The 15,600-nt window shown below is 55.1% G+C and overlaps 1 protein-coding gene across 1 annotated transcript in view; it reads right to left on the reverse strand.

Moving 5' to 3' along the window:
- The window catches only part of LOC140390086 (class I histocompatibility antigen, F10 alpha chain-like), a 35,251-nt gene that overhangs the window by 19,185 nt on the left and 466 nt on the right, over nucleotides 1-15,600 (reverse strand). The window contains exons 2-3 of the mRNA XM_072474985.1: nucleotides 1,674-1,937; nucleotides 1,175-1,447 (exon numbers count right to left, since the gene is read on the reverse strand). Of these exons, the coding sequence (XP_072331086.1) occupies nucleotides 1,175-1,447; nucleotides 1,674-1,937 (537 nt within the window). The remainder of the gene's footprint in view (nucleotides 1-1,174; nucleotides 1,448-1,673; nucleotides 1,938-15,600) is intronic.

Consider the following 15,600-nt stretch of genomic DNA (forward strand, 5'->3'; position numbering starts at 1 on the left):
CCCCCCGACACTCACTCCCTCCCCCCCCGACACTCACTCCCTCCCCCCCCGACACTCACTCCCTCCCCCCCCGACACTCACTCCCTCCCCCCCCGACACTCACTCCCTCCCCCCCCGACACTCACTCCCTCCCCCCCCGACACTCACTCCCCCCCCCGACACTCACTCCCCCCCCCCGACACTCACTCCCCCCCCCGACACTCACTCCCCCCCCCCCGACACTCACTCCCTCCCCCCCCCGACACTCACTCCCTCCCCCGACAGTCACTCCACCCCCCCCGACACTCACTACCTCCCCCTCCCCCGACACTCACTCCCTCCCCACCCCCGACACTCACTCCCCCCCCCCCGACACTCACTCCCCCCCGACACTCACTCCCCCCCCCCCCGACACTCACTCCCTCCTCCCCCGACACTCACTCCCCCCCGACACTCACTCCCCCCCCCGACACTCACTCCCCCCCCGACACTCACTCCCCCCCCGACACTCACTCCCCCCCCCCGACACTCACTCCCTCCACCCCGACACTCACTCCCTCCTCCCCCGACACTCACTCCCCCCCCCGACACTCACTCCCCCCCCCGACACTCACTGCCCCCCCGACACTCACTCCCCCCCCCCGACACTCACTCCCCCCCCCCCGACACTCACTCCCTCCACCCCGACACTCACTCCCTCCCCCCCCGACACTCACTCCCTCCCCCGACAGTCACTCCCCCCCCCCCGACACTCACTACCTCCCCCTCCCCCGACACTCACTCCCTCCCCACCCCCGACACTCACTCCCCCCCCCCCCCCGACACTCACTCCCTCCACCCCGACACTCCCTCCCTCCTCCCCCGACACTCACTCCCCCCCGACACTCACTCCCCCCCCCCGACACTCACTCCCCCCCCCCCCCGACACTCACTCCCTCCACACCGACACTCACTCCCTCCTCCCCCGACACTCACTCCCCCCCGACACTCACTCCCCCCCCGACACTCACTCCCCCCACCCCGACACTCACTCCCTCCACCCCGACACTCACTCCCCCCCCCACACTCACTCCCCCCCCCACACTCACTCCCCCCACCCCGACACTCACTCCCTCCTCCCCCGACACTCACTCCCCCCCCGACACTCACTCCCTCCCCCTCGACACTCACTCCCCACCCCCCCCCCCCCTCTTACCGGGTCTCAGCTGTTTTTCTGCATATTTGATGTATTTTCTGAGCCACTCGATGCAGGTTCCCTCCAGATAGGCTTTCTTCCGCTGCATCATTCCCTGGTCCCGCTCCCACTTGTTTTTGGTGATCTCTCCCCAGGGCACCGGGGTGACCCATTGCTGCCGCTTCACATCCAAACTGATGAAATCATTCCCATCCCAGCCGTACTGGAAAAACCCGGAGTTGCTGCCGTCCTCCCGGAGCTCGCAGCCGTACATCACCTGATAGTTGTGTATTCCTGGGAGAGAGAAGCGGACAGAGTGAGCGCCCCGCCCCGCAGCCCCGCAGCCCCGCCCCGCCCCGCAGCCCCGCCCCGCAGCCCCGCAGCCCCGCCCCGCCCCGCAGCCCCGCCGCTCAGTCCCGCAGCCCCGCAGCCCCGCCCCGCCCCGCAGCCCCGCCGCTCAGTCCCGCAGCCCCGCAGCCCCGCCCCGCCCCGCCCCAGCCCGCACTCAGTCGGTACTCACCCCCGCCGCTCTGGTTGGTGCGGCTCTGCAGAATCTGAATAGCGACCTTTCCGGTCTGCTCCCAGCCCTGACGCTTCTGTGTGTTCCTCTGCCAGTAATCGGGGCCCACGCTCTCCGCCATCCATTGCTGCCGCGGAACAATCAACTGGTTATCGCTGTCAGAGTAATTGATCTGCAGCTCATCCACATAGCCCAGCGCCACAAACTCCGGCACCCCGGCATTGGGGCTGGTGGAAGTGTAGAAATACCGCAGAGAGTGAGAACCTGAAACACACAGAGGGTCAGATAGTGAGGGACACTGAGGGAGAGGGTCAGATAGTGAGGGACACTGAGGGAGAGGGGGTCAGATAGTGAGGGACACTGAGGGAGAGGGTCAGATAGTGAGGGACACTGAGGGAGAGGGTCAGATAGTGAGGGACACTGAGGGAGAGGGGGTCAGATAGTGAGGGACACTGAGGGAGAGGGGGTCAGATAGTGAGGGACACTGAGGGAGAGGGGGTCAGATAGTGAGGGACACTGAGGGAGAGGGGGTCAGATAGTGAGGGACACTGAGGGAGAGGGTCAGATAGTGAGGGACACTGAGGGAGAGGGGGTCAGATAGTGAGGGACACTGAGGGAGAGGGTCAGATAGTGAGGGACACTGAGGGAGAGGGTCAGATAGTGAGGGACACTGAGGGAGAGGGGGTCAGATAGTGAGGGACACTGAGGGAGAGGGGGTCAGATAGTGAGGGACACTGAGGGAGAGGGGGTCAGATAGTGAGGGACACTGAGGGAGAGGGTCAGATAGTGAGGGACACTGAGGGAGAGGGTCAGATAGTGAGGGACACTGAGGGAGAGGGTCAGATAGTGAGGGACACTGAGGGAGAGGGTCAGATAGTGAGGGACACTGAGGGAGAGGGTCAGATAGTGAGGGACACTGAGGGAGAGGGTCAGATAGTGAGGGACACTGAGGGAGAGGGTCAGATAGTGAGGGACACTGAGGGAGAGGGGGTCAGATAGTGAGGGACACTGAGGGAGAGGGTCAGATAGTGAGGGACACTGAGGGAGAGGGGGTCAGATAGTGAGGGACACTGAGGGAGAGGGTCAGATAGTGAGGGACACTGAGGGAGAGGGTCAGATAGTGAGGGACACTGAGGGAGAGGGGGTCAGATAGTGAGGGACACTGAGGGAGAGGGGGTCAGATAGTGAGGGACACTGAGGGAGAGGGGGTCAGATAGTGAGGGACACTGAGGGAGAGGGGGTCAGATAGTGAGGGACACTGAGGGAGAGGGTCAGATAGTGAGGGACACTGAGGGAGAGGGGGTCAGATAGTGAGGGACACTGAGGGAGAGGGTCAGATAGTGAGGGACACTGAGGGAGAGGGTCAGATAGTGAGGGACACTGAGGGAGAGGGGGTCAGATAGTGAGGGACACTGAGGGAGAGGGGGTCAGATAGTGAGGGACACTGAGGGAGAGGGGGTCAGATAGTGAGGGACACTGAGGGAGAGGGTCAGATAGTGAGGGACACTGAGGGAGAGGGTCAGATAGTGAGGGACACTGAGGGAGAGGGTCAGATAGTGAGGGACACTGAGGGAGAGGGTCAGATAGTGAGGGACACTGAGGGAGAGGGTCAGATAGTGAGGGACACTGAGGGAGAGGGTCAGATAGTGAGGGACACTGAGGGAGAGGGTCAGATAGTGAGGGACACTGAGGGAGAGGGGGTCAGATAGTGAGGGACACTGAGGGAGAGGGTCAGATAGTGAGGGACACTGAGGGAGAGGGTCAGATAGTGAGGGACACTGAGGGAGAGGGGGTCAGATAGTGAGGGACACTGAGGGAGAGGGTCAGATAGTGAGGGACACTGAGGGAGAGGGTCAGATAGTGAGGGACACTGAGGGAGAGGGGGTCAGATAGTGAGGGACACTGAGGGAGAGGGTCAGATAGTGAGGGACACTGAGGGAGAGGGTCAGATAGTGAGGGACACTGAGGGAGAGGGGGTCAGATAGTGAGGGACACTGAGGGAGAGGGTCAGATAGTGAGGGACACTGAGGGAGAGGGGGTCAGATAGTGAGGGACACTGAGGGAGAGGGTCAGATAGTGAGGGACACTGAGGGAGAGGGTCAGATAGTGAGGGACACTGAGGGAGAGGGTCAGATAGTGAGGGACACTGAGGGAGAGAGGGTCAGATAGTGAGGGACACTGAGGGAGAGGGGGTCAGATAGTGAGGGACACTGAGGGAGAGGGTCAGATAGTGAGGGACACTGAGGGAGAGGGTCAGATAGTGAGGGACACTGAGGGAGAGGGGGTCAGATAGTGAGGGACACTGAGGGAGAGGGTCAGATAGTGAGGGACACTGAGGGAGAGGGTCAGATAGTGAGGGACACTGAGGGAGAGGGTCAGATAGTGAGGGACACTGAGGGAGAGAGGGTCAGATAGTGAGGGACACTGAGGGAGAGGGTCAGATAGTGAGGGACACTGAGGGAGAGGGTCAGATAGTGAGGGACACTGAGGGAGAGGGTCAGATAGTGAGGGACACTGAGGGAGAGGGTCAGAGTGAGGGACACTGAGGGAGAGGGGGTCAGATAGTGAGGGACACTGAGGGAGAGGGGGTCAGATAGTGAGGGACACTGAGGGAGAGGGTCAGATAGTGAGGGACACTGAGGGAGAGAGGGTCAGATAGTGAGGGACACTGAGGGAGACGGGGCCATATAGTGAGGGACACTGAGGGGGAAGGTCAGATAGTGAGGGACACTGAGGGAGAGGGGGTCAGATAGTGAGGGACACTGAGGGAGAGGGGGTCAGATAGTGAGGGACACTGAGGGAGAGGGTCAGATAGTGAGGGACACTGAGGGAGAGGGTCAGATAGTGAGGGACACTGAGGGAGAGGGTCAGATAGTGAGGGACACTGAGGGAGAGAGGGTCAGATAGTGAGGGGCACTGAGGGAGAGGGGGTCAGATAGTGAGGGACACTGAGGGAGAGGGTCAGATAGTGAGGGACACTGAGGGAGAGGGGGTCAGATAGTGAGGGACACTGAGGGAGAGGATGTCAGATAGTGAGGGGCAGTGAGGGAGAGGGGGTCAGAGTGAGGGACACTGAGGGTCAGATAGTGAGTGACACTGAGGGAGAGGGTCAGATAGTGAGGGACACTGAGGGAGAGAGGATCAGATAGTGAGGGACACTGAGGGTAGAACCTTAGTTAGGCGACACTTGGAGTATAGTGTTCAATTCTGGTCGCCACACTACCAGAAGGATGTGGAGGCTTTAGAGAGGGTGCAGAATAGATTTACCAGAATGTTTCCTGGTATGGAGGGCATTAGCTATGAGGAGCGGTTGAATAAACTCGGTTTGTTCTCAATGGAATGAAGGAGGTTGAGGGGAGACCTGATAGAGGTCTACAAAATTATGAGGGGCATAGACAGAGTGGATAGTCAGAGGCTTTTCCCCAGGGTAGAGGGGTCAATTACTAGGGGGCATAGGTTTAAGGTGAGAGGGGCAAGGTTTAGAGTAGATGTACGAGGCACGTTTTTTTACGCAGAGGGTAGTGGGTGCCTGGAACTCGCTACCGGAGGAGGTGGTGGAAGCAGGGACGATAGTGACATTTAGGGGGCATCTTGACAAATACATGAATAGGATGGGAATAGAGGGATACCGACCCAGGAAGTATAGAAGATTGTAGTTTAGTCGGGCAGCATGGTCGGCACGGGCTTGGAGGGCCGAAGGGCCTGTTCCTGTGCTGTACATTTCTTTGTTCTTTGAGGGAGAGGGGGTCAGATAGTGAGGGACACTGAGGGAGAGGATCAGATAGTGAGGGACACTGAGGGAGAGGGGGTCAGATAGTGAGGGACACTGAGGGAGAGGATCAGATAGTGAGGGACACTGAGGGAGAGGGGGTTCAGACAGTGAGGGACATTGACGGAGGGGGTCAGATAGTGAGGGACACTGAGGGAGAGGGTCAGATAGTGAGGGACACTGAGGGAGAGGGGCAGATAGTGAGGGACACTGACGGTGAGGGGCAGATAGTGAGGGACACTGAGGGAGAGGGTGAGATAGTGAGGGACACGGAGGGAGAGGGTGAGATAGTGAGGGACACGGAGGGAGAGGGTCAGATAGTGAGGGACACGGAGGGAGAGGGGGACAGATAGTGAGGGACACTGAGGGAGAGGGGGTCAGATAGTGAGGGACACTGAGGGCGAGGGTCAGATAGTGAGGGACACTGAGGGAGAGGGTCAGATAGTGAGGGACAGAGGGAGAGGGTCAGATAGTGAGGGACAGAGGGAGAGAGTCAGATAGTGAGGGACACTGAGGGAGAGGGTCAGAGAGGGACACTGAGGGAGAGAGGGTCAGATAGTGAGGGACACTGACGGTGAGGGTCAGATAGTGAGGGACACGGAGGGAGAGGGTCAGATTGTGAGGGACACGGAGGGAGAGGGTCAGATAGTGAGGGACACGGAGGGAGAGGGTCAGATAGTGAGGGACACTGAGGGAGAGGGACAGATAGTGAGGGACACTGAGGGAGAGGGACAGATAGTGAGGGACACTGAGGAAGAGGGGGCCAGATAGTGAGGGACACTGAGGGAGAGGGTCAGATAGTGAGGGACACTGAGGGAGAGGGTCAGATAGTGAGGGACACTGAGGGAGAGGGTCAGATAGTGAGGGACACTGAGGGAGAGGGGGTCAGATAGTGAGGGACACTGAGGGAGAGGGTCAGATAGTGAGGGACACTGAGGGAGAGGGTCAGATAGTGAGGGACACTGAGGGAGAGGGGGTCAGATAGTGAGGGACACTGAGGGAGAGGGTCAGATAGTGAGGGACACTGAGGGAGAGGGGGTCAGATAGTGAGGGACACTGAGGGAGAGGGTCAGATAGTGAGGGACACTGAGGGAGAGGGTCAGATAGTGAGGGACACTGAGGGAGAGGGTCAGATAGTGAGGGACACTGAGGGAGAGAGGGTCAGATAGTGAGGGACACTGAGGGAGAGGGGGTCAGATAGTGAGGGACACTGAGGGAGAGGGTCAGATAGTGAGGGACACTGAGGGAGAGGGTCAGATAGTGAGGGACACTGAGGGAGAGGGGGTCAGATAGTGAGGGACACTGAGGGAGAGGGTCAGATAGTGAGGGACACTGAGGGAGAGGGTCAGATAGTGAGGGACACTGAGGGAGAGGGTCAGATAGTGAGGGACACTGAGGGAGAGAGGGTCAGATAGTGAGGGACACTGAGGGAGAGGGTCAGATAGTGAGGGACACTGAGGGAGAGGGTCAGATAGTGAGGGACACTGAGGGAGAGGGTCAGATAGTGAGGGACACTGAGGGAGAGGGTCAGAGTGAGGGACACTGAGGGAGAGGGGGTCAGATAGTGAGGGACACTGAGGGAGAGGGGGTCAGATAGTGAGGGACACTGAGGGAGAGGGTCAGATAGTGAGGGACACTGAGGGAGAGAGGGTCAGATAGTGAGGGACACTGAGGGAGAGGGGGTCAGATAGTGAGGGACACTGAGGGAGACGGGGCCATATAGTGAGGGACACTGAGGGGGAAGGTCAGATAGTGAGGGACACTGAGGGAGAGGGGGTCAGATAGTGAGGGACACTGAGGGAGAGGGGGTCAGATAGTGAGGGACACTGAGGGAGAGGGTCAGATAGTGAGGGACACTGAGGGAGAGGGTCAGATAGTGAGGGACACTGAGGGAGAGGGTCAGATAGTGAGGGACACTGAGGGAGAGAGGGTCAGATAGTGAGGGGCACTGAGGGAGAGGGGGTCAGATAGTGAGGGACACTGAGGGAGAGGGTCAGATAGTGAGTGACACTGAGGGAGAGGGTCAGATAGTGAGGGACACTGAGGGTAGAACCTTAGTTAGGCGACACTTGGAGTATAGTGTTCAATTCTGGTCGCCACACTACCAGAAGGATGTGGAGGCTTTAGAGAGGGTGCAGAATAGATTTACCAGAATGTTTCCTGGTATGGAGGGCATTAGCTATGAGGAGCGGTTGAATAAACTCGGTTTGTTCTCAATGGAATGAAGGAGGTTGAGGGGAGACCTGATAGAGGTCTACAAAATTATGAGGGGCATAGACAGAGTGGATAGTCAGAGGCTTTTCCCCAGGGTAGAGGGGTCAATTACTAGGGGGCATAGGTTTAAGGTGAGAGGGGCAAGGTTTAGAGTAGATGTACGAGGCACGTTTTTTTACGCAGAGGGTAGTGGGTGCCTGGAACTCGCTACCGGAGGAGGTGGTGGAAGCAGGGACGATAGTGACATTTAGGGGGCATCTTGACAAATACATGAATAGGATGGGAATAGAGGGATACCGACCCAGGAAGTATAGAAGATTGTAGTTTAGTCGGGCAGCATGGTCGGCACGGGCTTGGAGGGCCGAAGGGCCTGTTCCTGTGCTGTACATTTCTTTGTTCTTTGAGGGAGAGGGGGTCAGATAGTGAGGGACACTGAGGGAGAGGATCAGATAGTGAGGGACACTGAGGGAGAGGGGGTCAGATAGTGAGGGACACTGAGGGAGAGGATCAGATAGTGAGGGACACTGAGGGAGAGGGGGTTCAGACAGTGAGGGACATTGACGGAGGGGGTCAGATAGTGAGGGACACTGAGGGAGAGGGTCAGATAGTGAGGGACACTGAGGGAGAGGGGCAGATAGTGAGGGACACTGACGGTGAGGGGCAGATAGTGAGGGACACTGAGGGAGAGGGTGAGATAGTGAGGGACACGGAGGGAGAGGGTGAGATAGTGAGGGACACGGAGGGAGAGGGTCAGATAGTGAGGGACACGGAGGGAGAGGGGGACAGATAGTGAGGGACACTGAGGGAGAGGGGGTCAGATAGTGAGGGACACTGAGGGCGAGGGTCAGATAGTGAGGGACACTGAGGGAGAGGGTCAGATAGTGAGGGACAGAGGGAGAGGGTCAGATAGTGAGGGACAGAGGGAGAGAGTCAGATAGTGAGGGACACTGAGGGAGAGGGTCAGAGAGGGACACTGAGGGAGAGAGGGTCAGATAGTGAGGGACACTGACGGTGAGGGTCAGATAGTGAGGGACACGGAGGGAGAGGGTCAGATTGTGAGGGACACGGAGGGAGAGGGTCAGATAGTGAGGGACACGGAGGGAGAGGGTCAGATAGTGAGGGACACTGAGGGAGAGGGACAGATAGTGAGGGACACTGAGGGAGAGGGACAGATAGTGAGGGACACTGAGGAAGAGGGGGCCAGATAGTGAGGGACACTGAGGGAGAGGGGGTCAGATAGTGAGGGACAGTGAGGGAGAGGGCGTCAGATAGTGAGGGACAGTGAGGGAGAGGGCGTCAGATAGTGAGGGACACTGAGGGAGAGGGGGTCAGATAGTGAGGGACAGGGAGGGAGAGGGGGTCAGAGAATGAGGGACACTGGGGGAGAGGGGGTCAGATAGTGAGGGACAGTGAGGGGGAGATAGTGAGGGACAGTGAGGGGGGAGATAGTGTAGCCCCTGTACCAACCTCTGACCCTTTATCCACCCCATTCCCCTTTTTATCCCCAATACTCATAACCTCTGTGCTAATGTAGTGTCAGCTAATACCAACTCATGCCCCCAACACCCCCACCCCTCTTCCTGTACACCGTCCCTGCCAACTCACCAAGTATCCATCATGGCAAACCTCAGAACATCTAATCTCAGAATGGGTCCTCAGTGTCTATTGTACTTTATTTATTTTTAATCATCCTCATTCATAGTCCGTTAGAAAAACAAACATTTCATTCGGGTGCTTGCTCCCTTACAAAAAGAAGCATTTGTACTCACAGCCCATCAGAGACTTCACAAACATTTGCAGAACTCAATCAAACTGTGAAATAATAATCTTTATTAGTGTCACAAGTAGGCTTACATTAACACCGCAATGAAGTTACTGTGGAAATCTAGTCACCACATTCCGGTGCCTGTTCAGGTACACTGAGGGAGAATTCGGAATGTTCAAATTACCTGACAGCACGTCTTTCGGGACTTGTGGGAGGAAACCGGAGCACCCGGAGGAAACCCACGCAGACACGAGGAGAATGGGCAGACAGTGACCCAACCGGGAATTGAACCCGGGTCCCTGTCGCGTGAAGCAATAGTGCTGACCACTCTACTACCGTGCCGCTCGGGCTCCCCATTGTGATAATGCCACATTTTGAAACCAGTCATGTAGCACAAATCATCTAATGCTAACCCACAGGCCTAAGTCAACAGACAGAGTGAAATAGCAAGCATTGTAACTTTTTGAAATGTAGGATTCTTTTTAAAATGTTACGGTCAGGAGATTTATACCCCTGAACAGCTCCAATTTTATGCACATTCATGTGAATTTTTAACAATCCCAAATGTCACCTTATCTCTCCCAACGGTGTCCCTGAACTTCTCCAAATGGTCCCCAAAACGGTGCCCTATCTGTCCCGTCTCTGCCAAGAACTCCGGCAGTTTAAGTGGGTGGTGGGGGAAGGGGTCGGTGTGGGAGAGGGGGGAGGTGGCAGCCGTTCATCGACTTCTTCGAGAAAACTAGGCTGTCTGCAGGGGGAGGGGATGGGGGAGAGGGAGGAAAAGGGGAGGCATGGAAGTGACGAATAAGGGTAGGAGGTCGGGAAGGGCTGGCGGTGTGTTTTTATAAGCCATGATGACTGGGGTTTGGATTTGGGGGGGAACAATAGTTATTTTGTTGTAGGTTCTGTTCGATGTTATGGTTGAAAAGTGTTAAAATTAGAAATGCCTCAATAAAATATTGTCTGAAAAAACGAACTCCAGCAGTTTAAGATCATCTCGTGAAATTTCTACAACCCACGACTAACAAGACTAGGATCTGTTTGAAAGCTGTTGTATTTTTACCAGAACAGCTGCCTCCGTGAACCACAAATGTACAAATGACAACCCACCTCTGTTCCTGCATCAAAAATGGTGGGTGCTGGGCTCAGGGGCTGGACTTATGGAACGGGGTCTCCACCACCATTGTGACCAAGCCGGAGACCCTCAGTTTTTCAAAAAAATTGGGCCTTGGTTTGATATTTGCTCCCGAGATGAGATTTTGATCACATATTTGGATCATCACTCAGACTGCCCCGTTCCACCTCTGTAACATCGGCTGACCTCACCCCTGTCTCAGCTGATCTTCTGCTGAAACCCTCACATACCTGCCTTACCTTTAGGCTTGATAGCTCTAACACTCTACTGCTGATCTCCCAAACTCTGTAAACCTGAGGTGATCCAAACTCTACTGCCGACATCTTAACTCACAGCCTCATTCCACACCCACTCCCTGCGCTCACTGACTGGCTCCCAGTCAATCTGCCGGTCTATTTTAAAATTCTCAACTTCTTTACAAATCCCTCCTTGGCCTCGCCACTCCCTATTCCTGTAATCTCCTCCAGCTCCACAACCCTCCGAGATCTCTGAACCTTTCCTCTGGCTTCTTGAACATTCCTGATTTGAGACCTTCACTATTAGATGATTAGATCCCAAGTTCTGGAATAAAGTTCAGCAGGATCGGACTAATCAGGTTGCTCATTTAGAGAAGGTCACTTACATGGAATATTAAGGAATGTTTACAGATGTTATTTCTATGAACCTCTAGAAGGTTTTCGATAAGAGACGGAGTAAAAATGAATGTGGATGGGAATGGTGAGTATTCCCTTGGTTGGGAATTGTTTTGGGAGGTAGTAGCCTGAGATTGGGGTTAAAGGGGTAAGTATTCTGATTGGTGAAATGTGACTGGTGGTTGTCTAAAGATCTGTCCTGGGGCCACAACAGTTGACCACATTTATCAATGAGTCAGTGAAGGATGAGAGAATTGAATATCAAAGTTGGAGAAGTTCAGAGGGTCGGTACGTTGTGCCAATTCGGGCAGAAAGTTACAATGGGTCAGTAACAAATGAAGTGAGTGGGTAAAACTGTAATAGAGTTTGATGTGGGAAAGTCTGAGCTCATCCTCTGTGGAGCTAAACATAGCAAATAATTCGACTTCTATAGAATCACTCTATAGAGTGGGCAGGGAGGCCGTTTGGCCCATCGAGTCTGCACCGACCCTCTGAAAGAGCACTCTGCCTGTGCCCACTCCCTGCCGACCCTCTGAAAGAGCACTCTGCCCATGCCCACTCCCTGCCGTACCGACCCTCTGAAAGAGCACTCTGCCCATGCCCACTCCCTGCCGTACCGACCCTCTGAAAGAGCACTCTGCCTGTGCCCACTCCCCTGCCCTATTCCTGTAACCCCCACGCATTGATCACGGCCAATCCACCCAACCTGCACATCTTTGGACTCTGGGAGGAAACCGGAGCACCCGGAGGAAACCCACACAGACACGGGGAGAACGTGCAGACTCCGCAGTCACCCAAGGCGCTGTGAGGCAGCAGTGCTAACCACTGTGCCACACATCAGAAACCCTCAGTCCTGCCTCCATTACCTCAATACACCACGAGTCCAACACACTCCCACATTCTAACCTCTGTAAACTTGGGGTCATCCAAAACTCAGTGACCTGTGTCTTAACCTGCACCAAGTCCTGTTCACCTGTCACCTCTGGACCCGCTGACACGTGTTCCTCCCGGCCAAGCAACACCTTCAGGTTGAAATTCTCATCCTAGTTTTCAAATCCTTCCACGGCCTCAGTCCTCCATCTCTGCAATCTGCTCCACCCTGACGACTTGCCACGGTAACCCCGCCCCTGTATGGGTAATAATGGTCTCCTGAGCAACTCCACATTCTAGGCCCAAATACTCTGGAATTTCCTCCCTAAACCTCACTATCTCTCTCCCTCACATTCCTCCTCAAGCCCATCCTTAAACACTACCTCTTTGGCCAAGCCTTTGTCATCTGGCCTAATATCTCCTTCCATAGCTGTCATAGCTGGTGTTGGGAAGCTCCTGCGAATCTCCACGGGGCATTTTAGGGTGTTTAAGGAGCTATATAAACATGAATTGTTGTTGTAATCATTACAGTTTACAATTTCTTTAATGACAGACAAACAAGGACCTCCCAACAACCACAGTGCAAACTAGCCCCCATTTATAGCATCACAAGTGAATCCCCAAATTAATACGCACCGTCTGAACACCATTAAACACTCAATGAACATACAACTAACAGAAAGGACTGAGAGATGGAGAAACTACTCCCTCTGGTGGGAGGAACAGGAACATCATCTCAAAATTAAACCTCGACTGTTCAGGAGGGAAATCAGGAAACAGTTTGACATAAAGGGGAGTGGAAATCTAGAACATTCTCTCCATAAAACTGCGGATATTGGGGGTTAATTAGAGCTTTCGAATCGGAGAGAGACTTTTACAAAAACAAAACTCTGGAAATCTGAATTAAAAACAGAAAATGCTGGAAATACTCAGCTGCTGCTGTGTCGAGAGTGAGAAACAGAGTTAATGTTTCAGCTCGATGACCATTAATCAGAATATTAACTCGGTTTCCCTCTCTATAGACACTTCATGTTGGGCCAGATAGTCACAGGATACCCAGCAAAGGAGGTAAATGAGGTACAGAGCAGCCAGGGTCTAACTGGTTGGTGAAGGGAGTGAGGCCCTCCACTCGCTGGGTCCCTGTCTGATCTCACTCTCAGGCCTCGTCTGACTAAACCTCTACTTCTCTCACCCTCGCCAACCTCATCACTCTAACCCTCAGGCACCCTGCAATCCCTTTCTCTCCGGATTAGTGTCCCTGACCCTCAGACCCACTGCCCAGTACCCAGACACTGACCCTCTCTGACCCCATTACCCACTGACTGGGGGTTAATAGCCCAGTACACAGACACTGACCCTCTCTGACCCCATTACCCACTGACTGGGGGTTAATAGCCCAGTACCCAGACACAGACCCTCTCTGACCCCATTACCCACTGAGGGTTAATACCCCAGAACCCAGACACTGAGACCCTCTCTGTCCCCATTACCCACTGACTGAGAGTTAATACCCCAGAACCCAGACCTTCTCTGTCCCCATTACCCACTGACTGAGGGTTAATATCCCAGTACCCAGACACAGACCCTCTCTGACCCCATTACACTGACTGAGGGTTAATACCCCAGTACCCAGACACTGAGACCCTCTCTGACCCCATTACACTGACTGAGGGTTAATACTCCAGTACCCAGACCTTCTCTGTCCCCATTACTCACTGACTGAGGGTTAATACCCCAGTACCCAGACACAGAGACCCTCTCTGACCCCATTACCCACTGACTGAGGGTTAATACCCCAGTACCCAGACACAGACCCTCTCTGACCCCATTACCCACTGACTGGGGGTTAATAGCCCAGTACACAGACACTGACCCTCTCTGACCCCATTACCCACTGACTGGGGGTTAATAGCCCAGTACCCAGACACAGACCCTCTCTGACCCCATTACCCACTGAGGGTTAATACCCCAGAACCCAGACACTGAGACCCTCTCTGTCCCCATTACCCACTGACTGAGAGTTAATACCCCAGAACCCAGACCTTCTCTGTCCCCATTACCCACTGACTGAGGGTTAATATCCCAGTACCCAGACACAGACCCTCTCTGACCCCATTACCCACTGACTGAGGGTTAATATCCCAGTACCCAGACCTTCTCTGTCCCCATTACTCACTGACTGAGGGTTAATACCCCAGTACCCAGACACAGAGACCCTCTCTGACCCCATTACCCACTGACTGAGGGTTAATACCCCAGTACCCAGACACAGACCCTCTCTGACCCCATTACCCACTGACTGAGGGTTAATATCCCAGTACCCAGACACTGAGACCCTCTCTGTCCCCATTACCCACTGACTGAGAGTTAATACCCCAGAACCCAGACCTTCTCTGTCCCCATTACCCACTGAGGGTTAATACCCCAGTACCCAGACACAGACCCTCTCTGACCCCATTACCCACTGACTGAGGGTTAATATCCCAGAACCCAGAGACCCTCTCTGACCCCATTACCCACTGACTGAGGGTTAATATCCCAGAACCCAGAGACCCTCTCTGACCCCATTACGCACTGACTGAGGGTCAATACCCAGACACTGAGACCCTCTCTGACCCCATTACCCACTGACTGAGGGTTAATACCCCAGTACCCAGACACAGACCCACTCTGACCCCATTACACACTGACTGAGGGTTAATACCCCAGTACCTAGACAGAGACCCTCTCTGACCCCATTACGCACTGACTGAGGGTCAATACCCAGACACTGAGACCCTCTCTGACCCCATTACCCACTGACTGAGGGTTAATACCCCAGTACCCAGACACAGACCCACTCTGACCCCATTACACACTGACTGAGGGTTAATACCCCAGTACCTAGACAGAGACCCTCTCTGACCCCGTTACGCACTGACTGAGGGTTAATACCCCAGTACCCAGACACAGACCCTCTCTGACCCCATTACGCACTGACTGAGGGTCAATACCCAGACACTGAGACCCTCTCTGACCCCATTACCCACTGACTGAGGGTTAATACCCCAGTACCCAGACACAGACCCACTCTGACCCCATTACACACTGACTGAGGGTTAATACCCCAGTACCCAGACACAGACCCTCTCTGACCCCATTACCCACTGACTGAGGGTCAATACCCAGACACTGAGACCCTCTCTGACCCCATTACCCACTGACTGAGGGTTAATACCCCAGTACCCAGACAGAGACCCTCTCTGACCCCATTACCCACTGACTGAGGGTTAATACCCCAGAACCCAGAGACCCTCTCTGACCCCATTACCCACTGACTGAGGGTTAATACCCCAGTACCCAGACACAGACCCTCTCTGACCCCATTACCCACTGACTGAGGGTCAATACCCCAGTACCCAGACACAGACCCTCTCTGACCCCATTACCCACTGACTGAGGGTTAATACCCCAGTACCCAGACACAGACCCTCTCTGACCCCATTACCCACTGACTGAGGGTCAATACCCCAGTACCCAGACACAGACCCTCTCTGACCCCA

The sequence above is a fragment of the Scyliorhinus torazame genome, chromosome 14, assembly GCF_047496885.1.
Source record: "Scyliorhinus torazame isolate Kashiwa2021f chromosome 14, sScyTor2.1, whole genome shotgun sequence".
In the NCBI taxonomy this organism is placed as follows: Eukaryota; Metazoa; Chordata; class Chondrichthyes; order Carcharhiniformes; family Scyliorhinidae; genus Scyliorhinus; species Scyliorhinus torazame.